At 36.6% G+C, this 25,911-nt stretch overlaps 2 protein-coding genes across 3 annotated transcripts in view; both read right to left on the bottom strand.

Moving 5' to 3' along the window:
- Positions 1-25,911, bottom strand: part of LOC148691837 (uncharacterized) — a 53,449-nt gene that overhangs the window by 25,508 nt on the left and 2,030 nt on the right. For both annotated transcript variants that reach the window (XM_088682645.1, XM_088682646.1), the window contains exons 3-4: positions 25,668-25,758; positions 25,133-25,297 (exon numbers count right to left, since the gene is read on the bottom strand). In XM_088682645.1, the coding sequence (XP_088538771.1) occupies positions 25,133-25,297; positions 25,668-25,758 (256 nt within the window). The remainder of the gene's footprint in view (positions 1-25,132; positions 25,298-25,667; positions 25,759-25,911) is intronic.
- LOC148691838 (uncharacterized) lies at positions 61-2,334 on the bottom strand. Its single transcript, XM_088683293.1, has 2 exons — positions 1,229-2,334; positions 61-824 (listed from the first exon to the last, which is right to left on the bottom strand). The coding sequence occupies exons 1-2, from the start codon at positions 1,508-1,510 to the stop codon at positions 141-143; spliced, it is 966 nt and encodes a 321-aa protein (XP_088539419.1). The 5' UTR covers positions 1,511-2,334; the 3' UTR covers positions 61-140.

The following is a 25,911-nucleotide window of genomic DNA, read 5'->3' as shown; positions in this document are numbered from 1 at the left end:
TTCTTAATATAAATAACTTACCAAATTAATTTGAATAAATATTCATGAACATGGAAACAACATAAATAATACAAACAATAAATAATAAATTACAACCCAAAGTGATTGGAAAATTATGGGCTCCGATTACAAAAAGTACTCTATTCATCATCACTTAACCAATTTGTGCTGCTAGGATGATCTTCTCTTGCGGTGCTAGAACCACCTTGGCTTGCTATTGTTTCTCTTGCACGCCTCCTTCGCACCACGTCCGCTTTCTCTGACTTCCAAAAAAATTTAGAATTTGGAGACTTCCCTTCTAAAGACATGTTCATAATCTCACGATCTTGTTGAGCTCGTCTTTCTTCTCTAACATGTTCCCTTTCTTGCCTAAGTAGCTCTCTTTCTCTCTCATTAGCATAAAATTCTCTCTCAACAGCTGCTGCTTTTGATGCCTTATCAGCCTTATCAGCCTCATCTTTCGCCAGTTCCCTCGCCAAAGTCAATTCACCTTGGCGAGTAAGTTCTTCCATGAACTTTGCATAATCGTTCTTGGAAGCACTCCCTTTTCTCTTTGTAGCCTTCTTACCTTGAGGCCTAATTGGAAAACGGGTCGAACCCGACGCTTGTTCAGGGAGGGGCGTTTCGGGCACTTCTTCTGCATCATCTTCATGAACATGATCGGGTGTAGAGTTTAGAGGGGTGCTGTTCATGTGCACTTCTGGACCAACTGGCACAACTCTAAATTTAGGACAATCTTTGACAATATTCCAACATTCCCACCGGTTGAATGATTTATTTTTGCCTTTGGTTTTGGCAGCATACCAAGCTTGTGCTTGAAGTTCCTACACAATAAAAATAAGTAACAAATAAATAATACAAATAAATAATTATAATGAAAATAAGTAACTAGCAAATATATACATATATATATATATATATAAGTAACAAAGATAATGAAAATAAGTAACAAAGCAAATAAGAAGGCTTCAAGTTTAGTAAATAATGAAAATAATTAACAAATATATATATATATATATACATTAATTTTAATGAAAATAAGTAACAAATAAATAATACAAACAACATAATTATAATGTAACAAATAAATGTAACAAATAAGTAACAATAACATAATTATAATGTAACAAACAACATAATTATAATGTAACAAATAAGTAACAATAAATAATAAATTTTGTACGTAACAAATAAAGAATACAAACAATAAATAATAATATCTTGTTACCATATCCGAGTAATTTTCCCCACTTCGAATATTATTACTAGCTTGTGCCAAAGCGTCTCTCCACGTACTAAACGATTGGCTAAGTAATTTCCAACGACTGGACATCGATTCTTTGGTTCTTTTCCCACCAATTTTCTCAAGATAATTGGTATGAATAAGACTCCACATTTCTCGCAACTGCATCTCATTACCCGTAAGCGAACTATGAGTAACTTCAACCCAGCTAGTACACAACGCAACATCTTCAATAAGCGACCAATTCGTACCTGCACCAGTGGTCATTTTGTTGAAAAAAAATGGATTCAAACTTTGAGACAAAGAAAGGAATGTGATTGAAAGTGGTTGAGAAAATATGAAATTGTTGTGAAGGTAGATGATAATGAGAAGGTATTTATAGAAAAGTAAAAACAATTTTTTTTACAATTTTTTTCAGATTTTTTTTTGAATTTTTTTGAATTTTTTACATTTTTTTTTGAATTTTTTACATTTTTTTTTGAATTTTTTTGAATTTTTTACATTTTTTTTTGAATTTTTATTCAATTAATTAATCTCTGCCGTTGGATATAAAAAATTTTGAATTCCAACGCTCCAGATTGTGCCACGTGTCACAACGGTAACTTTTCAGATTTTTTAAACTATTTTTTCATTTATTTTTTAATTTATAAAGCATTTTAATATCCACCGTTGATCTCAGATCGAACGGTGGATATTAAATCTGACAGTTTTAAAATTTTTTACCGTTGAGATCTAACGGTCCACATTAAGTGACCGTTAAGATCTAACGTACCGTGGGAAGCCACGTGGCTTCCCAACGGTAACAGACAAAAGTTTTTTTTTTTCTGATTAAACTGTCAGGACGCGCCCCCACGCGCGGGTGGGGTGCACGCGCCTGACACAAAAAAAATAAAATAATACGCTGACGCCACCCTGGCGTCAGCATGACGTCACTCCCACCCCGGGCTCAAGGCCTGTCGATTCCTCACGGGCCTGGCCCTCGGGCCTCCCCCGTCCCCCGGCCTGCGTCACGCTGGACGCCTTCCACCGGCCCTCGGGCCTTTGTTCTGGAGCCGGTCCCCCGAGCAAATTGCAACGGTGGGAGTGCTCTAAAGTAGTGGCAGCAGCATGCGGGGCAGCGATAGCAGATGGAGGATGGACAGGCTGTACATTAGCAGCAGGTTTTGATGAAGGCTAGGGGAGGGCTATGGGCAGCTACAGTACTAGAGTTTGGGTATATTCTGTGGGAAATGAAGCATTGTGGGAAAAGAAAATGGAAAAGAAATTGCATCAAAAACCGCATTTTTAGAAAGAAAAACAAGATCAGTTAGGGGATCGGGACAGCGATACCCAAGTTGAATAAGAGAGTAATCTAAAATTTGGATTAAAAAACGAAAAGTAACCTAAAAAAAATACTTGGTTTAATAAATTGTAATTTCATTCTCGCATCTTTAGTCCAAAATTATTAAAAAAATAAATGTAGTTTTTTTTTTTAAGTTTTTTTTTTTTAATATGTAGATTATCCTAATTTATTTTTATGAACACTTTTAACTTAAAAATATTTGAATTCCGATAATCATTAAAAAAATCACTAAATTAGGTGAATATTAAGTTTAAAAATTTTAATCATTAAATTTAAATTTGAGCCGTTAAATTTTTTTTATACCCTTTGATTTGATCATAGAGATATCAACGATTGGATTTAATCCAAGGGCTGTTAAGCTCGGAAAAGGATCCTCTTTGTGAGAATCCTGGGAATCTTCCCATCACAACCGTTTATCGTACATCGTGCGGTCAGTTTTTGTCAGGTATTGTTTATATTCAATTTTAAATAAAAAAATTACAATGATTTCTGACTGCACGATGCACGATGAACGGTTATGGTGGGAGGATCCGCCAATTCTGCGAGGATCCTCTTCCGTTAGGCTCATTAGTCTGGCCGACATGCCCACATGGGCGTGTTCCATCATCCATCTGAGAATAATAACAATAGAGATGACACACCCCGACTCGGAATGTCTACTTGGACTCCGAATTGAATTATGCTGGCCAACACCTGGAGGGTGACGAAGCCATAAAGTGTAGTGTAGTGGAAAAATACGAATAAATTTAAAACCTAAAAGTGCCTAATCAAAAGAGTGCGCGGGTGAGCGGGATTGAACCCATTTCACATGTTATGGTAGAGCATAAGAACAGTACAATAATTAGGGTGAAGGTTATACCACTGAAGATAACCATCTACTGAGGTCTTGCTAGAGTCCTCGTTTACACGAAATCCCAGCTACTAAACCTGGAGGGGTGAAAAAAAAAGTTGAGTGGGTCAAAAAATAACGTTTTGTAAAAGATCTTTTTAAAACATTATAACCTCTCGCCGTCAAATCAAGTACAGTTTCCAAAATATATATGTACTATATATAGTAAGAAAATACAAGTTTGAAGAAATCAATAAGGCACAGCTATCGCAAATAAGCACAAGGGGACCAATTTCACATAACCTCGTAATAAGTAAACATAACATAACAAATGCTCATCAACACATGCTGACACACGAGTCGGAGTTGCCTAATCTAACCTATATGATAGGACTGGGTGTAATAAATGCGCTCAAGTACTACATTCAGGTGAAGGCTGGCGCCCAAGCACAGTCATATACGAGCCGAAATTGTCTAATGCAATCTGTACAACAAGACTGGCACCTAACTTGGATTCAAGACGAGTGAACGGTGCAGATGTGAACATACACGTGAAAGAATGGCCCTGACCTTGGGCGAATTACTAACATCGGGGTGTAGCAATGATGAGCAGATGACATAAGTAAAATCGAGCCACAAATATTCGATAACTCTAATCAACATAGTAATTATCACAGCTGTAAATATAATATCATGGTATCTCGTGCATACCTGTGAACCTATAGGACGTAGAATAATTCCCTAGGTTCAGTCATTTCACTACTTCATGTAATTTTAGTCTAAGCAAGGCATACGTAGTAAATTCTTTTCAAGGTATAACTAGAAACTAGCAAGTATGCATATACTTATAAAAATAAATGACTAGCTCACAGTTACGCAGTCGAAATGAAGCCTCCGAGCCTTGCTTGACCCCGTACATCCTTGGGATACATTTCCTCTATATGCAAAATTACTAATTAACTTAGTTTAATAACACATAAATGGAAACTTAAATAAAACCTCCATAGATTGCTCAAACATAGGGTTTGAATATATGAAATCGATCTACTCAACGTCACGAACCTACACAAATTGACAGAAAGCTAATCGGAGGCCAGATGAGCCGACTAGGGCATGGCCATACATGCTACCATGCGCAGGCCAAACCTTGACGTTCGTCAGGAATATTCTGTTAGTCTGACGGAATATTCCATTAAATAACTAACGAAGGTAACGGTGTTACCTGATACCATTAGAATATTCCATCAACTTTGACAGAATATTCCGTCGTCTTCTCCGACGAGCCTCGCCGGTCGCCGTTGTCTTGTTTTGCCTAAATTTGGAAATTTTCATCGGTTTCTGGGTAAAATTTCTCAACCATTTTTTATGAACACACCCCGACCTGAAATGTCCACTTGGACTTCGAATCGAGTTGTGTTGGCCGACACCTGGAGGGTGACGAAGCCATAAAGTGTAGTGTAGTGGAAAAAGAATGTGAATAAATTAAAACCTAAAACTACCTAATCATAAGAGTGTGCCGGTGAGCGGGATTTAACCCAATTCACACGTGATGTGCCGGTGATCGGGATTTAACCCAATTCACACGTGATGGCAGAGCATAAGAGCAGTACAGTAAAGTAGGGTGAAAGTTATACCATTGAAGATAACCATCTACAACGATTTTTTCAGAGTCCTCGCTTACACGTAAGCATAGCTACTAAACCTGGAGGGGCGAAAAACAAAATTGAGGGGGTCAAAAAATAGTGTTTTGTAAAAACCTTTTCAAAAACGATATAACCCTTCGCCGTAAAATCAAGTATAGTTTTCAAAATATTTGTACTACGTATAATAAGAAAATACTTACCGTAGCCAGCAAAGTCTCAAGAAAATCAATAAAATACAGCTATCGTAAGTAAGCACAAGGTGACCGTAATCACATAATCTCGCAATATGTAAACATAACATAAAGAATGCTTAACAATCTACTAGCACACAAGTCGGAGTTGCCTAACGCAACCTATACAACTGAACTGATTGCTCATCAATCTATGCTAGCACACGAGTCGGAGTCGCCTAATGCAACTTGTACGACAGAACTGGGTGTAATCAATGTGTTCTAGTACTACGATCATGTGAAGGTTGACGCTGAAACACGGTCACATACAAGTCAAAATTTCCTAGGGCAATCTGTACGACAGGACTGGCACCTACTTGGATCCAAGGCGAGCGAATGGTGCGGATATGAACATACACGTGAAGGACTGGCCCTGGCCTAGGGTGAGTATTAACACCGAGGTGCAACAATGATGAGCAGATAACATAAATATAATCATGCCACAAAGATTCGATAACTCTAATCAACATAGTAATAATCACAGCTATAAATATAATATCATGGTATCTCGTGCATACTTTTGAACCTATAGGGCGCAAAATAATTCCCTAAGTTCAGTCAGTTCACTACTTCATGTAATTTTAGTATAAGCAGGTCATACATAGTAAATTCTTTTTGAAGTATAACTGGAAACTAGCAAGTATGCGTATACTTATAAAAAGAAATGACCCACTCATAGTTGCACAGTCGAAACGAAGCCTCTGAGCCTTGCTTGACCCCGTATGTCCTCGGGATACGTTTCCCCTATATGTGAAATTACTAATTAACTTAGTTTAATAACACTTAAACAGAAACTTAAATAAAACCTCTGTAGTTTGCTCAAACATAGGGTTTGAATATACAAAATCAATCTACTCGACATCACGGACCTACACAAACTGACAGAAAGCCAATCGAAGGCCGGACGCGCCTAATAAGGCACGGCCATATGCACCACCACGCATAGGCCAAACCGTGACGTCCATCAAGAATATTCCGTCAATTTGACAGAATATTCCGTTAAATAATTAACAGAGTTTAACGGCGTTACCAGACATCGTTAGAATATTCTGTCAACTTTGACAGAATATTCCGTTGTCTTCTCTAGCAAGCATCGCTGGTTGCCGTCTGGTTACGCTAGAATCTGGAATTTTTCACCGATTTCTGCGTAAAATTTCAAAGCTTCATAACTTGCTCATTTCTCAACCATTTTTTAGGAAATTTATATGGAAATGATGCTTATGAAGAATAGAACAAGATTGTACCTCTTGGAAGTCCAAAAAATGGACGGGAAGTGGCCTGAAAATGCCTCAAAAGGTTTTGCCAAAAACTCGACTCCTTGAAACCGGGTTGTTTCAAGTCAACTCTTCCTTAACCTTGACTAGGACTCTTAGGGAGTTGAGTAGGAGCTTCCCATAGTCGTAAAATGCCATGACTCAGTTTGAAAATTGTCAACCCAAAACTCACCGAATCGAAACTTCCGAGTTGGTGCGTCAAAACTCAACCATTCTTGAAACTAGTTGCATGGTTGTGTTCGTGGGGTCGAGATGAGTTCAATGGTATGATTTTCAGGTCACGTTCACAGGGTTTGGAGTTTGTTTGAGAGAGTTACAGAGTGAGAGAGTGAAAAAGTGCCTTCGGGGATAACGAGATAATAGAAAGGGTGCTAGTTTGATTTTTCTGAAATTTGATTGGGTGTGAAGTGTGAAAGTGAAGTCTGATTGGTTGTTTTTGTGAGGGAGATGGGACACAGATCCACCAATCAAGGGAAGAATTTGATTTCAGATTTTGTACAATTTTTGATCTACAAAATCTGCTTCCTTACAATGTTTCCAACACTGTTAATTTGTACATGTGTGTATAAAAGTTCTCGTGATCATGTACTTTAACAGAGCGTAACTTCTTCGTTACATATCTGTTTCAGCTCTAATTCGTGCTCACGCGTTCATAACGACGAGTACTACTTAAGTACGAAACCAGGAAAAAGAATTAACAGTCGAAAACAACGTCTGCGTCAGATTCCACTTTTGTCCAAAAAGGGTAAAATCGTCAAAACACACCAGCGAAAAAAGAATTCCAGTGAAAAGTAGGGACGGGTCGTCACAATCTATCCCTCTTTAGAAAATTTCGTACCCGAAATTTAAAATCATTTGTTACACAAAATTCAAAGATAGGAAGAATAAAATATATATATATATATATATGTACGTGATGAAGAAATCGAGTGAGAGTGGTTGTACAAAAAAGGAAAATGTCGCTCTGTCGTGATCAGAGCGCATTAATTCCTTTTTCATGCCTCCAACTCATACTTTCCTTCTTCTTCAATACAATACTATAATATAATAGTTTTCGCAAAAACAAAACGTCAAAAATATTTATATGTAGTAACGTCCCGTCGAAAATACATATGTATAACAACATAAGTTTAAAGTAGTTGTACTGATAATAAAACTGAACAAAGGATTTTTTTTAACTACGCACTTGAGTGTTGCGTACTCCAAAGTAAGTATATAGTAACCTTGGGTAGGGCCCAAGTAATTTAATAGGTAAACGTGAAGGCTGGCGTCAAAGCGCAGTCACATATGAGTCGGAATTGCCTGGTGCAATTTGTACGATAGGACTAGCAACTACTTGGATCCAAGGCGAGCAAATGGTGTGGATGTGAACATACACGTGATGAGCAATGATGAGCAGATAATGTAAATATAATCATACCATAACAATTCAATAATTCTAGTCAACAAAGTAACTTACCTTCGCATCCCGTAGGATTATTTTAGCATTTCACAATAGCACAACAATTCTCATAACATTAATTAATCAAGGTTGTAAGTATAATCATGGTAACTCACGCATACTTATGAACCTATAGAGTTCAAAATAATTTCCTAAATTTCGTCATTTCACTACTTCACGTAACTTTAGTCATCGATTGACTTGACGAGTCAATTCGCGTTCTGTTGGTCTAAATGGACAACATTTTACACCTCTTGGTAAAATTGCCCAGTCTTGAAATCTATTGGGTCTTCTGACATTTCGATCAATACCTACTTTGACAGTAATCCCATTTTTACCCCTCTGTACTGAAAGGCATTCCAGTCAACCTTAGGTACGTGTCTACCTTACTACATTTCGTATTGCCTTGAAAAAAATGCATTGTTTAAGAGCACTGTTGACAATGGAAGTGCAGTCGTGACCATTAATTTCTCAATCACCTAACAAATACTCGATTGAACGAATCTTCCGTGGTGATTGAATATCTCGAAAACTACTGTTGTAGTTTGATGTTATGCATCCAATCCAGTTATCTAGTACTTTAGATTTGATGGACTTGTTTTGATCCTCAAATTCTCGAGTATTCTTCTAGCCTTCTCGACGTAGTTACTTTCTCACTAAGTTCGAGAGAGCTTTACTATGAAGTTGCTTGCTAAGGAGTTGCGGACTACATGGTTTGTTTACGTGGCAGGTACGTCACTGTGGTATCTCATCGTGATGAGTGTTTTACTTCCAAGTTTTGGAGAAGTTTTCTTGAAGGCCACGTGTAGTAAGTTTCATCACCAACTACATTTCTCCTTCAGACTAACGGCCAGTCTGAACGATTTACCTGGACCTTCGTGGCATATTGCATTTATCTGCTCTTTAGTGGTAGCATTATCGTATTAGACACTTATTTTTGTTAGAACTGCTTGTAACTACGGCTACTATTTTTGGTCTTGGTTGTGACATTGTTGAGATGTAGTATGGAGATACTTTACTTAACACTTGTTTGACATAGGAGTTTTACGAACAAGTGTTCAATTGTGAGAGTTCACGATATAGAATTATTTTATTGCTGTTGTTGCCCAAAGGGGTAGTGCGTGAGCACAGTAGAGACTTGACCAGAAGTTGTTTGTGTAATTCCCAATGGGAACATGATGGTAATATTGCTCCCTGAGGAGTTATTTACTTGCTTATCATGATAATAGTGAGTTGTCGATATTGCGGGTTGCAGACCGTAATATCAATGACTTATTCGTTGGATTAGTTAAGCAAGTAAATAGGTAGATTCTTTTACGTTAGTACTTATTTATGTATTTGTTGTATTTACCTATTAAATTACTTGGGCCCGACCCAAGGTTACTATATACTTACTTCAGAATACACAACACTCGAGTGTGTAGTTGAAAAATCCTATGTTCAGTTTTAAAATCAGTATAACTACTTTAACCTTTTGTTGTTGTATGTATTTTCGAAGGGACGTTAGTACATATAAATATTTTCGATGTTTTGTTTTGTGAAAACTATTATATTATAGTATTGTACTAAAGAAGAAGGAAAGAATGAGTTGGAGGCATGAAAAAAGAATTAATGCACTCCGATCGTGACGGAGCGGCATTTTCCCTTTTTGTACAACCACTCTGACTTAATTTCTTCGTTACGTACATATATTTTATCCTCCCTATTTTCGAATTTTGTGTAACAAATGATTTTAAATTTCGTTGATGAAATTTTCTTAAGGGGGTAGGCTGTGACGACCCGTCCCTACTTTTCACTAGAAATTTTTTTTTTTTTCCGTTGGTGTGTTTTTACAATTTTACCCTTTTTGGACAAAAGTGGAATCTGACTTGGACATTGTTTTCAACTGTTATTTCTTTTTCCTGGTTTCGTATTTAAGTAGTACTCGTTGTTACGAACGCGTAAGCGCAAGTTAGATCCGAATCGGATCTGTAACGAAAAAGTTACGCTCCGTTAAAGTACATGACCACGAGTACTTTTGTACACGCACGTACAAATTAACAGTGTCAGAAACACTGTAAGGAAAAATATTTTGTAGATTAAAAATTGTACAAAATCTAAAATCAAATTCTTCCATGTCCCCTCTCCCTCACACAAACAACCAATCATCTCCTTGATTTCCTCCTCACCACTCAATTAATTGCTTTCCCTCATTTGAAAGCAACCAATCAGATTTCATCACCATCATTTGCACCAACCAATCAGAAAACTCAGCACTCTCTCTCTTCTTTTTCTCTCCCCGAAGGCACTTTCTCATTGTGCAACTCTCTCAAACAAACACCAAAGCCTACAAACGTGATTTGAAAACCATACCATTGAACTTATCTCGACCCCACGAACACAACCATGCAACCAGTTTCAAGAATGGTTGAGTTTTGACTCACCAACTCGAAAGCTCCAACTCGGTGAGTTTTGGGTCGACGATTTTCAGACCGAGTCATGGCGTTTTAGGACTCAGGAAAGCTCCTACTCAACTCCCTAAGGGTCCTAATCAAGGTTTGAGGAAGAGTTGACATGAAACAACTCGGTTTCAAGGAGTTGAGTTTTTGGCCGAACTTTTCGAGGCATTTTCAGGCCACTTCCCGTCCATTTTTTGGACTTCCAAGAGGTACAATCTTGTTGTACTCTTCATAAGCTTCATTTCCATATAAATTTCATCAAAAATGGTTGAGAAATGAGCAAGTTATGAAGCTTATGAAGAGTAGAGCAAGATTGTACCTCTTGGAAGTCCAAAAATGGATGGGAAGTGGCCTGAAAATGCCTTAAAAGGTTCGGCAAAAAACTCGACTCCTTGAAACCGAGTTGTTTCATGTCAACTTTTCCTCAAACCTTGACTATGACCATTAGGGAGTTGAGTAGTAGCTTCCCCGAGTCCTAAAACACAGTGACTCGATCTGAAAATTGTCGACTCAAGACTCACCGAGTCGAAGCTTCCGAGTTGGTGAGTCAAAACTCAACCATTCTTGAAACTGGTTGCATGGTTGTGTTCGTGGGGTCGAGATGAGTTCAATGGTATGGTTTTCAGGCCACGTTTGTAGGGTTTAATGTTCGTTTGAGAGAGTTGCAGAGTGAGAGGGTAATAAAGTCTGATTGGTTGCTTTCAAATGAGGGAAAACAATTGATTGGCTGGTGATGAGGAAATCAAGGAAATGATTGGTTGTTTGTGTGAGGGAGAAGGGACACAGATCCACCAATTAAAGGAAGAATTTGATTTTAGATTTTCTACAATTTTTAATGTACAAATTCTACTTCCTTACAGTGTTTCTGACACTGTTAATTTGTACACGCGTGTACAAAAGTACTCGTGGTCATGTACTTTAACAGAGCGTAGCTTTTTCGTTACAAATTTGATTCGGGTCTAACTCATGCTCATGCATTCGTAACGATGAATACTACTTAAGTACGAAACTAGGAAAAAGAAATAACAGTCGAAAACAATGTCCACGTCAGATTCCACTTTTGTCCAAAAAGGGTAAAATCGTCAAAACACACCAACGGAAAAAGAAATTCCAGTGAAAAGTAGGGATAGGTCGTCATAAGAGAGATTAAACTTGTAAACTAAATTTACAGACTAAATATGTCACCAATAGGAAATGAGTACGTTCATCAATGTTTAAATAATAATCCAATCATCAACTTCCATATTATTTAGTTTACAAAATTTAATCTACAAATTTGATCTCTCTAGCATTAATATTTTGGCGTACCCAGTACATAGCTAGTGTTCCCAACATATGAACACCTAACACGTAGCTTATATTAGACACCTAGCCTATGTTTTGACACGTTGCAAACAATCTTCCCATTTAATTCTAATTTTCAGAAAATAAATTTGAACAAAAAGTTAATTAAATAAACTGATTCAAATTCCCATCGAAGTCTCTGACCTCCACCCCATGCCCACCCATCTCTCCCTTCCCCTCTCGTTTTTCTTTCTATCTCCTTCTACCTTCCTATTTTTCATTCTAACCTCCCTTACATCGGAGAAAGGCACTATAAATTGTCGTTGGCCACCCCTGCACTTTGATCAGAGGTTGTAATTATCGCCATCAATGGAAGGGGTCGTTGTCTTGCCGTGAGTTCGTGGCGGCTGGGTGATTAGTTGCTGTCAGTTCTTGGTGGGGGGTGGTTTTTTCCGAATTCTCTTTCACTTTTAGGGAAAATTATGAATCGCATTGATAAAATAAGTTAGCTTGCATTTTTTTGTTATGTGTCACACATTTATTTGCCGGGAACACCAACTCAACTAGTGTACTGGCCTGTAAACGAAATTATTTATTAGGTTTGGATCAGATTTCACTGTAAGAATCCTATGTGGATTCAACTAGTAGATAAAGGAGAAGTAATATATTGGTAATGCAAATCCTTAGAGTTTGAATACGTGTAAAACCAACATCCCATAATTGAGGAAATAAATCCAACGTGCTTTGAATACAAACCATTCCTCCACTACTTAATAACTTCCAGGTTGTGATGCTATGAGACGATAACCAACTCACCCATGATAGATGGAAGTTGGATGCCAGTCATCAATAAATAAAAGGGATTCCCTACTCAAAAAGCATCGGTTCTAAGTCTAGGGTTCCCTCACCGTAAGAGCATAAAGGGCTTGAGTGAGTAGAAGAGTTCTTTTGACAACCACAGTGGCTTAGATGGGTAAGTCTTCTTGTTCTATATATCATATTGTGATTTAGGGTTAAAATCTTAATTCTTAGGTTATTCCCAACATTCACTCGACTCGTTAAGCTAACAAGTCACCTTAATTATACATATTTTAATCAAGATTTCAAGCATGAGGGTCCAACACATTTTAGAAGTACCCAAATGCATTGACCATATAAATATAATCAAACCTTACAGAGGGTAGTCACTACAAATATTATAAACCCTTACAAAAGGAACTCATGAGATGAACTATATAGGTGGAATGCAGGATTTTGGTTTGGGAAGATGGATTTTGCAACTTTGGTGTCTTCTCAACAACTCATGAGATCAACTCTAGTTCTCATCAGTGCCTTTCAGGATTTAATACCCACCTGGTCAGATCACAAATTCACATGTAGATGAAAATCATATCAGTTAACATACAAGTAATAAAAATAAAGAATAAATAAATAAATAAATAAAATAAAATAATTTAAACAGAGGACTTCCAATCCCAGGAAGCAACTTTTAAGAACCAAAACCACTAACCAAGATTAAAATTTCACATACAGAATTAAACCCAATTCATAAAAACACAAAATATGATCAAAAGTCATGACATTCAAAGAACAAGAGCCTGCCACAGTAAACCCTCATTAACTATTAGCTAAGCATCAATATATTAATCAATACACATAATTTTGCACGGAAAAATCAATCATCATACTTAAAAATCCTAAAAAAACCCATATTTTCATCAAAACAGTGGTCACGTAACAATTGAAAGACAACCAGACAGTTAAATTACACATTTTAATTCAAAAAATGAAAATTATTGATGCTCGAAAAGCCAATCAAACCATCTTTATGTAATAAAAAAAATATGAAGAAATAAGAGCAGGAAATGCAGAGTAAAAAGGCAGAGCTCACGACATAACTCAAAATGGCAAAGAAACAGAAGAAACTAGAAGAAGCCATGAGTCATACAAGATTGAAGAGAAAAAAGAAAGCGAGACCGCGAGACCACGAGAGGAGCCAGAAGCAAGGAGAACCAGAGAATGGCTGGAGAGTGTGCGAGAGTGTGAGACGGTGAGAGTCAGTGAGGGTTTTTTTGGTTATGTCTATTGAATTTACTCAAAAGCCGTCAATAACAGGTGTTAACGGGTGGCTAACAGGTTTGGCGGGTTGACTGAAAATGACCCATTATTTAACGGGTGATTAAAGAGCTCACCCGCTAACAACATGACCCACTAAGCACTCACCCAAATACTAGTTTTAACGAGTGGGTCGAGTCAGGTTAATGGGTCGGATCTATAATGCCAAGTCTAGTATCAGGTACCTTGAAAACTTTCTCCATTTGTCGAAGCATAAAGCAAGCTCACGTGTTGAAGCGTGGCTGCATGAAGGGCCTGCACATCAAGTCCACGCACACAAGTGGGCCAACTTAGTAACCCAAACTCAAATTCTGGTTCGAATTTGTCAAAATTTGAGTTTTTACCCAAAACTAAATTTTGAGCCAAGGGTTGGAGTGAAATGGGGTATAGAAGGCAAATTTTGAGACTTATTCCAAGAGTTGGAGATGGTCTTATAACGACAAAGATAAGAAAAGCAAGCACAACCAAAAATTTTGGAAAATTAATATAAGATCCCATTGAAATAATTTTGTCTATGTATCTGTACTCGATTTGCGCCATCGACCTGAGTAATCAGGATAGGCCCTAAGGGTAGCCGAGAGTGGCGACGGCCTGGCCCTGAAATTCGTTTACATGAGGTTGTAGGTTAATAAATAATAGAAAATAGAAAATATTTCAAAATTGAACTGTTACCGTGTTGGTGAAATGAATTAACAATTGGTTTGACTACTTGGTAGGAATTCAATCCAAGCAAATGCCTTTCTTTCTGTTTAATTTCTTTTTCTTTTTCCTATCCGTTTTAGTCCTTCATCATTTAACAAAAAAAAAAATTACACAAAATTTTTAAGAAAGCAAGCTATTAACTATCTCATACAGTTTAGAAGAATACAACTTCAGATAATCTAATTTTCAAACTATGAAATTAATTTTATTTGAAATTGGTCAAATAGTATACTGTCTTCGGTAGAGATTGAGTGACTTAGTTATGTTATCTATTGAAAAAGGATAGGAAGAAAACTTGATTGTGGGATGTTTTGATGCAATTATAAGTTTACATGTTGATTAAATTTTTGTTTGGTGTTTTATTTTTTTTGATACGGTCAACTTGTCCTCATCAAATTATTTTATTTGACACAGGACTCCTTGTTTCATAAATGTCTTAAAAACTTTTTCTCTTTTATTGTATTTGATTTTAAAACATGAAAAAAAAAAATATGTGTATATATATATATATATATATGTATATGTATATATGTGACATCCCACATCGCCTAGGGGACTGATCCTTAAATGTATATTCCCATCCTACCTAGCACGAGGCCTTTTGGGAGCTCACTTGCTTCGGGTTCCATGGGAACTCCGAAGTTAAGCGAGAAGGGGGCTAGAGCAATCCCATGATGGGTGACCCACTGGGAAGTTGCTCGTGAGTTCCTAAAAACAAAACCGTGAGGGAATGGTAAGCCCAAAGCGGACAATATCGTGCTACGGTGGTGGAGTGGGCCCAGGAAGTGATCTTCCCCGGGCCGGGATGTGACAATTTGGTATCAGGGCCCCTAAGGGGGGTGGATTGTGACATCCCACATCGCCCAGGGGACTGATCCTTAAATGTATATTCCCATCCTACCTAGCACGAGGCCTTTTGGGAGCTCACTTGCTTCGGGTTCCATGGGAACTCCGAAGTTAAGCGAGAAGGGGGCTAGAGCAATCCCATGATGGGTGACCCACTGGGAAGTTGCTCGTGAGTTCCTAAAAACAAAACCGTGAGGGAATGGTAAGCCCAAAGCGGACAATATCGTGCTACGGTGGTGGAGTGGGCCCGGGAAGTGATCCGTCCCGGGCCGGGATGTGACAATATATAAATTTTTGTTTGGTGTTTTATTTTTTTTGATACGGCCAACTTGTCCTCATCAAATTATTTTATTTGACACAGGACTCCCTGTTTCATAAATGTCTTAAAAACTTTTTCTCTTTTATTGTATTTGATTTTAAAACACGAAAAAAAAAAAATATATATATATATATATGTATGTATATATGACACATCAAAGGACTTAAAAACTCAAAGTCCTCCGCCCAGAAGCTTGACTCGGACCCAAAAATTACAGGGTTGGCCCTGCGAGTAATCAAGTGTTTAGATATTTTGATATTATTGAAAAATATGTTATGATTTTTAATTGTAATTATAATTTTTTAATATTGAATTATTTTGACATTTTCTTATGAAAATTATGGAATGTAAAACTGGGAAGGAGCAGTTCAGTTCAAACGATTTGTGCTGTTTGGCGTGTAGACTGCGGACTGGAACAGTTGAGGTTTTGTTGACGTGACAAGGCAACTGCTGATAGATTAATGCAATTAATGGATATAATGAGATAATGGTGAATTTTTAAGAGGAATAAGATTCTCTGTTTTGTTGACGTGACAAGGCAACTGCTGATAGATTAATGCAATTAATGGATATAATGAGATAATGGTGAATTTTTAAGAGGAATAAGATTCTCTCATCTCTTATTCTTATCATATTTCCTCTCTTCTCTCATGCATTATTTTTTATCTTATTATCTTTATAAAAAAATTAATATAAAATATTGACATGATTTAACCATGATCGTTCAAATAAGAAAAAAAAAAAAAAAAAAAAGAAAAAGATTAAAAGAGGAGAAAATGAAAATGGTGATGGGAATTTGTCAGGATGCTTTTTGGGATAAATAGTAAAAAATGAGATGATGGCTTGGCAATTAGCAAGAGGTGCCGTAAGCCTTAAGCCAACATAGGCTTCGGTTTATTTGAAAAGTCACGGACAGCCAAAATGTTAATTACTCACACTTCCATGAGTTTGAATTGCCCAACAGATCCTCTCATGATTTTATTTGTGGGGATTCTAAAAATTTGTAAATTGTATCCGTTTATTGTATATTGTGCGGTCAATTTTCATCAAGTACTGTTTGTGTTTAATTTTAAATAATTTTTTTTAAATGATGTTTGACTGCACGATGAACGAACACAATTCACAGACCATTAGAATCCTTACAAAGAAAATCCGGATTCTTGAATTGCAATGGATTCTGCAACGAATATCAGGCAGCAAGCAAATATTTCCTTCTATAAATACGGGAGGCTCTGCAACCGAAGACGACCTTCAACAAATTTATCCTGGGCAATTTTTCAACTCAACACACAAAGTTAGTATAAAAATGTTGTCTGCAACACAAAGTTATTCATCTATTAGCGTTCCATTTTACTTTTTTTGTTGTCTTAAGAACACATTACAGTTGAGTAATAAAGTTATAATGTGCCTCTTTGGGGAAACAAAAACGGAGGAGGAATTAGTCACTTGACGCACATCTCTAATGTTATCGTGCTCAAGTCTCTGCTGAAACGAGATTTTTTGTTTCTCTTGAGAACTGCAGCTTATTTGTATATTGAGATTAAACTTGAGAGAATTTCTCACTTCATGTCTTGAAAATTCCCAGTTTCTTAGATGAGCTTACACTGATCTGGCTACTTGCTGAAGTCAGTTGTGCTCATGAAAAATCTTTCATATCTATATTCTAGATATACCTCGTGTACTATCTGATGCATCCCACTATTTAAGACCGTTGAGCAGAACCCCTAACTTTTTGTAATGCATGTTCCGGGCTCATCTCATTTCTTATCATTCTTTCGACTTAGAAGTGCACTTTGATATCTTATTTTTCGTGTCACTATTGCAGTTGTCGTTTTCTCCAGCGCTGAGCAGGGAATTTCGACCTTACAAACCGGATCCAGCTCCACTACTGCATATATGTTCAGCTTGGGAAGTTAAACCTACTGAAGTAATGATGGCGGAGATTACCTTAAAGATGATTTGAGTACCGGTGTTTTTGTTTAGTGTCCTTTTGAAGAATTTATTCTGCGCTGTTCTTGTTACATCATTAGTGTAATTTTTGGATCGTTTTCCTCAAAGTGCGTCGTATGGTGTGGCAGGCATACGATACTGTTATTCAGCATAATGGTTTGGCATGTGAACGGACGAAGAAGCAATAAATGGGTTGTGGAAATGAATAGAATGATTTTATAATTGAAGGAATGAACCGATAATCAAAGGGACCTGAACATCTGCATTGAAATTGCACAATGTTTGACATTTCTGAGCTTCTGTCTAATCTTGTTTGATGTGACATAAATAGTAATTGGAGAAGCCATGAACAATTGATTGCCTGACTTTGCAGGTGGTTTGTGGGAAGCTAGCAGGAGCTGTTGCGTGCTTGCTTGATGAAAGTGGGAGGTTCAAAAAGAGAACTAAATTTTGATGTGAAGATATTAAGGCCTGCAAATGTGCATGAGGCTATAGCCCTTGCAGTTCAGCTTGAAACTAAGTTCAGTGAGCTCAAATTAGGTAACTAGAGAATTATATCTCAAGTAAGACCCCAAACAGTTGTGCCTTACATTACTACTCCACCAGCCAATAGATTTGGTAACTTATCAGTGAAGAAACTTAGTCCAGAATAAATTGTTATAAAGAGGGAATGAGGTGACTGCTGGTTTTATATGGAAAAATGGAGTAGGGATCACAAATGTGGTTAGAAGCAATTACTAATGCTTGATTTAGTTGACAATGATGAAGAGTCTGGAGAGGTAGCTACTGAATGGTAGCCTGAACTCCAAACCATGGAGCTTAAAGAATGTGCATTCTATTGCACTAACTCAAAACAATAATCTCAAACAATGAAGGTTGAGGGGTTAATTGGTAAACACACAGTGAGAATTTTGTTGGATTCAGGGAGCATTCACGGCTTCATTGATTCTAGGTTGACAAAACAAATGGGATGACACTTCCAGCATACTCAACCATTCCATGTGATGATTGCTGATAGAGGCAAATTGAGAAGTGAAGGGTGTCACAAGAGGGCAGCTCTAGAAATTGGAGGGTTACCATTGTGCACATGATCTCTATGCATTGCCTCTTGGGGATTGGGATGTGGCCATAGGGGTTGATTGGTCATCTACTGTCAATCCAGTCCTCTGGAATTTCCAACTTTTGACCATGAAATTCCAGAAAGACAGTGTCACTTACAAGCTTTCTAACAAACCTTCAACTCCACCACCCCTCCAAGAAGTGTTATCTCAGCAGTTAGACAAGGAATTATCATTATGTACTTCTAACTTAAGAATGTTTCTGTATTCTTTGGAGAATGAGAAATTTGAAGCATTTGAGTTAGATCCAATACAACTTCAAGAACTGCAGAAAGTGTGGGGAAATTTTGAGGAGTTGTTTGTGTTGCCTACTGCACTATCTCAATTGAGATCTCAAGACCACAAAATACCATTGATTGATGATTTGTTAGACCAAGTCATAGCCCTTTCTCCTTCCTTGTGCTATTGGTGAAGAAGAAAGAGGGCACTTGGAGACTCTGCATGGATTACATGGAGCTAAGTTCTATCACCATCAAAGATACGTTTCCCATACCTTTGATTGATGATTTGTTAGATGAACTTTTTGGAGCTATGTATTTCCCTAAATTGGATTTAAGATCAGAATATCATCAAATTAGGATGTATTCTGATGACATTGAGAAAATTGCTTTTGGAATACATGAGGGTCATTATGAGTTTTTGGTTATGCCATTTGGGTTAACCTATGCACCAGCTACATTTCAAAACCTCATGAATGACATATTTAAGCCTTACCTCATACAACTCATTTTGGTGTTCTTTGGTGATATTAATCGACAACAAATCATGGGCAAACCACTTGGTTCATCTAGGCATTAAGATTCTGAAGAATCATCAATTGTTCATCAAGAAACAAAAATGCTCATTTAGTCAGAGCAAGGTAGAATACCTTGGTCATATTGTTTCTAGAGTGGGTGTAGCTGCTGACCCCTCTAAATTGCAAGCAATTGTGGATTGGCCAATACACACTGCTGTGAAGGGTCTGAGAGGGTTTTTGACTCTCTGGGTATTACAGGAAGTTTATTCTTGGGTATGGCAAGATATGTTAGCCATTTTATCAACTCACAAAGAAAGAAGGGTTTCTTTGGTCACCTAGTGCCCAAGATGCTTTTAGTCAATTGAAACAAGTGATGAGATCTCCACAGGCCCAGTCATGCCAAATAAGGTAAACCTATTGCCTTCTCCAGCCAATCATTAGGTCCTAGAAACAAAGCATTATCCACTTACGAGAGAGAGTTTATTGCAAATGTGCAAGCGGTGAAAAATGGTAGAATTATTTGCAACAGAAACATTTTGTGAAAATAATAGACCACCACAACCTTATGTAATTTCTCAGTAATAGGGCTTATACTCCATTGACCCCATAACAAAAAGGAGAGAGAAAGAATAAGAAAATTGGAATAAAAAGCACCAAGATTTTAACCACAAAAATGCATATACATATATTTATATATATACACAAATGAATATGTATACGAATTAGAGTTTGCAAAAGCTATAGCAAAAGAAGCTGACACCCAAATTAATTTCCCTTTTACGCCTGGGAAGGGGGAGAGAGAGAAGAGTGGCAAAGCAAAAAAGCGAAAAAATTGAAAAAAAAAAAAAAGAAGAATGATGACTCGAACGTTGCTCAAATTCATTTTATCCCACATTGGAGTGTGAGAGTATTTAATACTAAGCAACAATTGTTGATGGCAGTTACACAACTGAGGGGAAAATTAGAACATTTGAATTTGGATATGGAAAAATGAGTAGAAACAGAAAAAATGGGATTTTACAAACTGGGAAGTTAGTGCTTGTAGTGGGCGAATTACACTCCTTTTTGAAAACTCACGGCAACCTCTACTCCTTTCTTTCTCCCACGTTGATTTCGTATATATCTATATATAAATATATAATTTTGTGAGTTATTAAATTCTTTTTATCTCATTTTTAAATTTCTTAGATATTTTTTTAAATATAATTTTGTTAGATGAATATTTTCTCTGAAAATGAAAGAGGAGTAGAGTTGGTCACGTCTCTCTTTTTTTTTTTTTTTTTTTCCTTTTTTCTTTTTTTTTTTTCATTTTTCAATAAAACAAATTTTAAGTTTCTGTTTTTTTAACAATATTTCTATGACATATTAGTCCCTTTCTCTCTCCAAAAATGGAGGAGGAGTGGAGTTGGTCACGTCTTTTTTTTTTTTTTTTTTTTTTTTCAATAAAAACAATTTTAAGTTTCTGTTTTTTGTTACAATACTATGGCTGTGTTTTATTTTTTATTTTCTTATTTTTATTTTTGTGAGATATTAAACACTCAGACTCTTCTAAAATGAAGGAGTGGTGTTGGTTGGTTGGCTTAAATTCATTTTATCTCGTTTTTTTATAAGAAAATAAATCAGGGATTTCAACACTTCCCCTTTTTTTATCTCATTTTTAAATTTCTTAGATATTTTTTTAAAATATAATTTTGTTACAGTGGGAGACTACTACGGCAACTGCTTCAAATACAGTTTCTTTCTTTCTGCACGTTCTATTTTCTTTCCTCCACTTTCTCTCCTTGACATGTTTTTATCATCATGTCCTTACTTTTTTAATTTTTATTATTTTTACAACCTGTAATAAAAGGGGCAATTTTGAGATATTAAATGTTTCACCGGTTCCAGCACTTCCTACCCTTTTTATTTTTTTTCCTTTTTTTTTCTTCTAATAAAAAGAATTTTAGATTTATGTTTTTTTTTTACAAAATTGCCCTTGTTTTCATGTATCAAATTCAGTTTTAGTTTTAGATTTTTTTTGTTTGAGGGGCTTTATAGTCCAAATATTTTTTTTGTGAAACCTTGAGACACCAAACTCTCTTTTTGGCTTTCTAATATTAAAAATGAACTGTATAGTTGTTGACTAGAATAACTCATAGGAAACTAAGTCTGTTTGATAGATTTGTGCTTGGTTAACTAACGAATCTGTACTTAGTTGACTAGTGAATTTGACTAGTCAATACAACGTACTTTAATTCATAATTGTTTTGTCATCGTTGTTTGCATAATGAACAGATATGTGAATACGTTCCATTTTGTGATTTTTTTGTTGTTAGACACATCTAGGTAGACTCTAACTAGTTAGACGTACTAGTCAATTAAGTTTAGTTCTTGCAACTGTACTTTCTATCACTGAAAAACTTGTAACTAGTTAGCTAGCTCATTTGACTAGTTTACTCTGCAAAGTTAAAATTTTTATTAGCAGGATAGGGTGTTTGGCTACTCCATATGAAATTTGGAAAAAGAGAACTCCAAATCTTCAAGTCTTGAAACTGTGGGGGTGTTTGGCTAAAGCTGCAATCCTAGAACCTAAGAGAAAGAAGATAGGACCTAAAATTGTGGATACTGTTTTCTTAGGTTATGCTCATAATAGCAGTGCCTTGAAATAAATGAAATTTTGAATAACACTATATTAGAGCCTAAGGATGCAACATATTTTGAAGACATTTCCTTTCAAGACTAGAATGCAAAGGCAAGTGGCAGATAGATCATGCACTAGTACTGACAAAGCTTCCACAAGTATTAGCCATCAAGTTACAAATGAAGAAGAGCCTTCAGCAGAACTTAGAAGAAGAGACCTAGAGTGGAGAAGAACTTTGGTGATGATTTTTATACCTTTTTAATTGAAGGTGATCCGACAACATATAAAGAAGCCATGATCTTCGTCGATGCTCCATTTTGGAAAGAAGCTATAAATAGTGAAGTTGAGTCTATTTTGCAAAACAACACTTGGGAGTTAACGGATTTACCATCAGGTACTACACCAATTGGTTGTAAGTAGGTATTTAGGAAGAAACTGAAGCTTGATGAAATTATAGGCAAGTACAAAGCTAGGCTAGTTGCCAAGGGATTCACTAAAAATAAAGGAATTAATTATTTTGACACTTACTCAACCTGATTTTTTGCAAACACATCTTTTGTAATCAAGAACGTTCAATTTTGTCCTGTTAATTGTACTATGTCTTTTCATATCAGCTATGTTAAATGTATATAAAAACCAAGCTGCTTATCTTACCGACCCCTTTCACTCATATATTCCTTTGTTCATTTATGGTTATGTTTAATTTATTCAGGTTGAATGCGTCTTATTCATGCAGTTAAGGCTAGTGCATTCAAGTTCCGCTGCAATGCGCGGGCATATTTTCTAGTTTAAACTATAAAAGAGTGAGAGGAGCAGAAAGAGAGAGAGAGTGTTCGTAGAGAGGTGAGGAGCAAAGAGAGGGGGAGGGACGGATTTCTAGGTGTGTTCATCTGTCTTGTGCAAAATGGGTTTCCACTGAGTGCAAGTTCTCGGTGTTCTTCGAAGCTCAAGGCTGTAGATTTTCTCAGGTTCATTCGTTCTTTTCTCTGGTTGTTTGATTAAATGCTTAAGTGAGAAGATTAATGGGCTTCACATATATTTTCTTGATGTATTAAAGGCCGATGCCATATGTGAGTAGATAAAGATCGAAAGAATATAAGGCCGAAGCCATTCTTTATGTATCAAAGCTTGAAGATTGATTTTTTGCATTTCAAAGGCCGAAGCTGAAGTTGGAAGGAACATTTGTTGATCTTTCTACATTTCATAAGACCAAAGTCAAAGTGTAGTGTCGTTCCGAAGTTTGTTTGAAGGAATTGTTGAGAAATTTCTTGGTGTGTAAAACATTTTCTTGGTGTTTAACAATGTCTGAGTGAGAGTTCTAAGCTTATAGATATCGATCCCGGTTTCCTTTTGGCTTTGATTGCGTTCTTTTTCGCTATGACAATTATCCAAAACATTTTGGTAGGAAGATCAATTCGTCAGATGACTCCTACGTGATAGAACTTGTGTCCTTGCTGAAGTCAATAGGAGTAGAGTCTATGTTCTTCATGTTGCTCGTATTTGCGGTTCAGATGGAGTATCCACTCCTGCTTGGTTTGGCATTGTTTGTGGGCAAAGTCTTGTATTGGGTGTCTGTATGAGACATTACCCAAGTATCTATACTACATCGTGTTTGGCATTCTGAACTTCCTACTGTTTGGTTCTTTGGCTTTGAAAATAACCTTTGATTTTGGATGGGGGAACGTCGACCTGGCTCATCAACGTTCCCCATCCAAAATCAAAGGTTATTTTCAGAGCCAAAGAACCAAACAGTAGGAAGTTCAGAATGCCAAACACGATGTAATATAAATACTTGGGTCATGTCTCATACTAAGACAACCAGTACATGGCTTTGCCCACAAAAATGTCAAACCAAGCAGGAGTGGATACTCCATTTGAACTGCAAATACGAGCAACATTAAGAACAGACTCTACTCCTATTGACTTCAACACGAAGGACGCGAGTTCTATCACGTAGGAATTATCTGACGAATTGATCTTCCTAACAAAATGTTTTGGATCAATTGTCATAGCGAAAAAGAACGCAATCAAAGCCAAAAGGAAAACAGGATCGATATCCATAGCTTAGAACTCTCACTCGGACATTGTTAAACACTAAGAAAATGTTTCACACACCAAGAAATTTCTCAACAATTCCTTCAAACAAACTTCGGAACGATACTACACTTCGACTTTGGCCTTATGAAATGTAGTAAAACCCAAAAAGATCAACAAATCTTCAAGCTTTGATACAGAAAGAAAGGCTATGGCCTTATATTGTTTATCTTTAACTACTCATATACAACATTAGATTTTAATACATCAAGAAAATATATGCGAAACCCAAAAATCTTCAAACTTAGGCATTTAATCAAACACCTGATAGACATAAACAACCAGAGAAAAGAACGAATAAACCTGAGAAGATCTACAACCTTGAGCTTCGAAGAACACCGAGAACTTGAACTCACAGTGGAAACCCATTTTGCAAAAGAGAGATGAACACACCCAAAAATCCGTCCCTCCCCCTCTCTCTCTGCTCCTCACCTCTCTACGAACACTCTCTCTCCCTCTCCCTCTCTCTTTCTGCTCCTCTCCTCTCACCTCTCACTCTTTTATAGTTTAAAACTAAAGAATATGCCCGCGCATTGCTGCAGGATTTGAATGCACTAGCCTTAACTGCATGAATAAGACGCATTCAACCTAAATAAATTAAACATAACCATAAATAAACAAAGGAATAGATGAGTGAAAGGGGTCGGTAAGATAAGCAGCTTGGTTTTTATATACATTCAAAATAGCTGATATGAAAAGACATAATGCAATTAACAGGACAAAATTAAACGTTCTTGATTACAAAAGATGTGGTTGCAAAAAATCAGGTTGAATCAAAGAACTACTTCAAAGTTTAGATAGAAGTAAAAAATCAAATGAGCTACAGGCTTAAGGTCATAACCACAGGTGAATGAAGGGCTATTATGCATGCCACTAATGAAAGGAGGGATCACCGTTTATTAAGGTACCTGGAATTCACCAATACCAGGATATTTCCAACCATGCCGTTCAGGATAAGAAGGATACCGTAGCTCTCCACAGAGACCTAATCCAACTTCAATTTCTGATATTATTCCTTCCTCAAAAAACTCATCAAATTCAACTCTAAAGCTCCTCATGTAGTCGAAGTAAACCTGCATTGGTTCCATTATAATATAACAGAATAAAAACTCTCACATTAAACAATAAGAATGCATAGGGTCTGATTCTTAGAGCATACAAAAGGAAAATTCTTCCATTTTCTTCCGAGTCTCACTGATTAAAACTTTCACCCAAAAAAAACTCTCTGATCAAACAAAAACTCCAAAACCAATTCAATGGTTGATTCAACAGGTTTATACTATAAAGAAAATAACGATACAGTATGTATACCTAATCTTTTTTTGTGGAAAAGAATCTTGTTTTATACCAGTTGGAAAACAATGCTTTTGTTTGATACAATCTGGTCTCAGTTAAAATCTAGTATCATTTACAGAAAGGAGAAAAAAAGTAGTAGTAATATACCCATAATATGCAGCAATTTCTCCGCACCAAGTTCCCAAGGAACACCAACCTGTGGTTAATCATGTTAGCATCCAGAATCACAACCCTGGGCCTGATAAATAAAGCCAACCAGATATTCGAGATCAAAAAAGGTGAAACTACATGCATAGAGAACTATAAATTAGATAAAAGTCAATTCTTTGCAAAACCAACAATTGCATTTACCAAAAAATGAAATAAAATTAAAACCCAACAACCAAAAAAG

Source organism: Pyrus communis, chromosome 13, assembly GCF_041283825.1.
Source record: "Pyrus communis isolate YQ-2024b chromosome 13, ASM4128382v1, whole genome shotgun sequence".
In the NCBI taxonomy this organism is placed as follows: Eukaryota; Viridiplantae; Streptophyta; class Magnoliopsida; order Rosales; family Rosaceae; genus Pyrus; species Pyrus communis.
The sequence above is the reverse complement of the archived record's forward strand: the minus strand, read 5'-3'. Positions and strand labels throughout refer to the sequence as shown.

Excerpts from the sequence above, each read along its gene's own strand:
- LOC148691838 (XM_088683293.1), bottom strand. The coding sequence starts at position 1,510 with ATGACCACTGGTGCAGGTACGAATTGGTCGCTTATTGAAGATGTTGCG. Across the intron at positions 825-1,228 it reads GGGAAAATTACTCGGATATG|GAACTTCAAGCACAAGCTTG; the intron begins GTAACAAGATAT and ends TTTATTGTGTAG.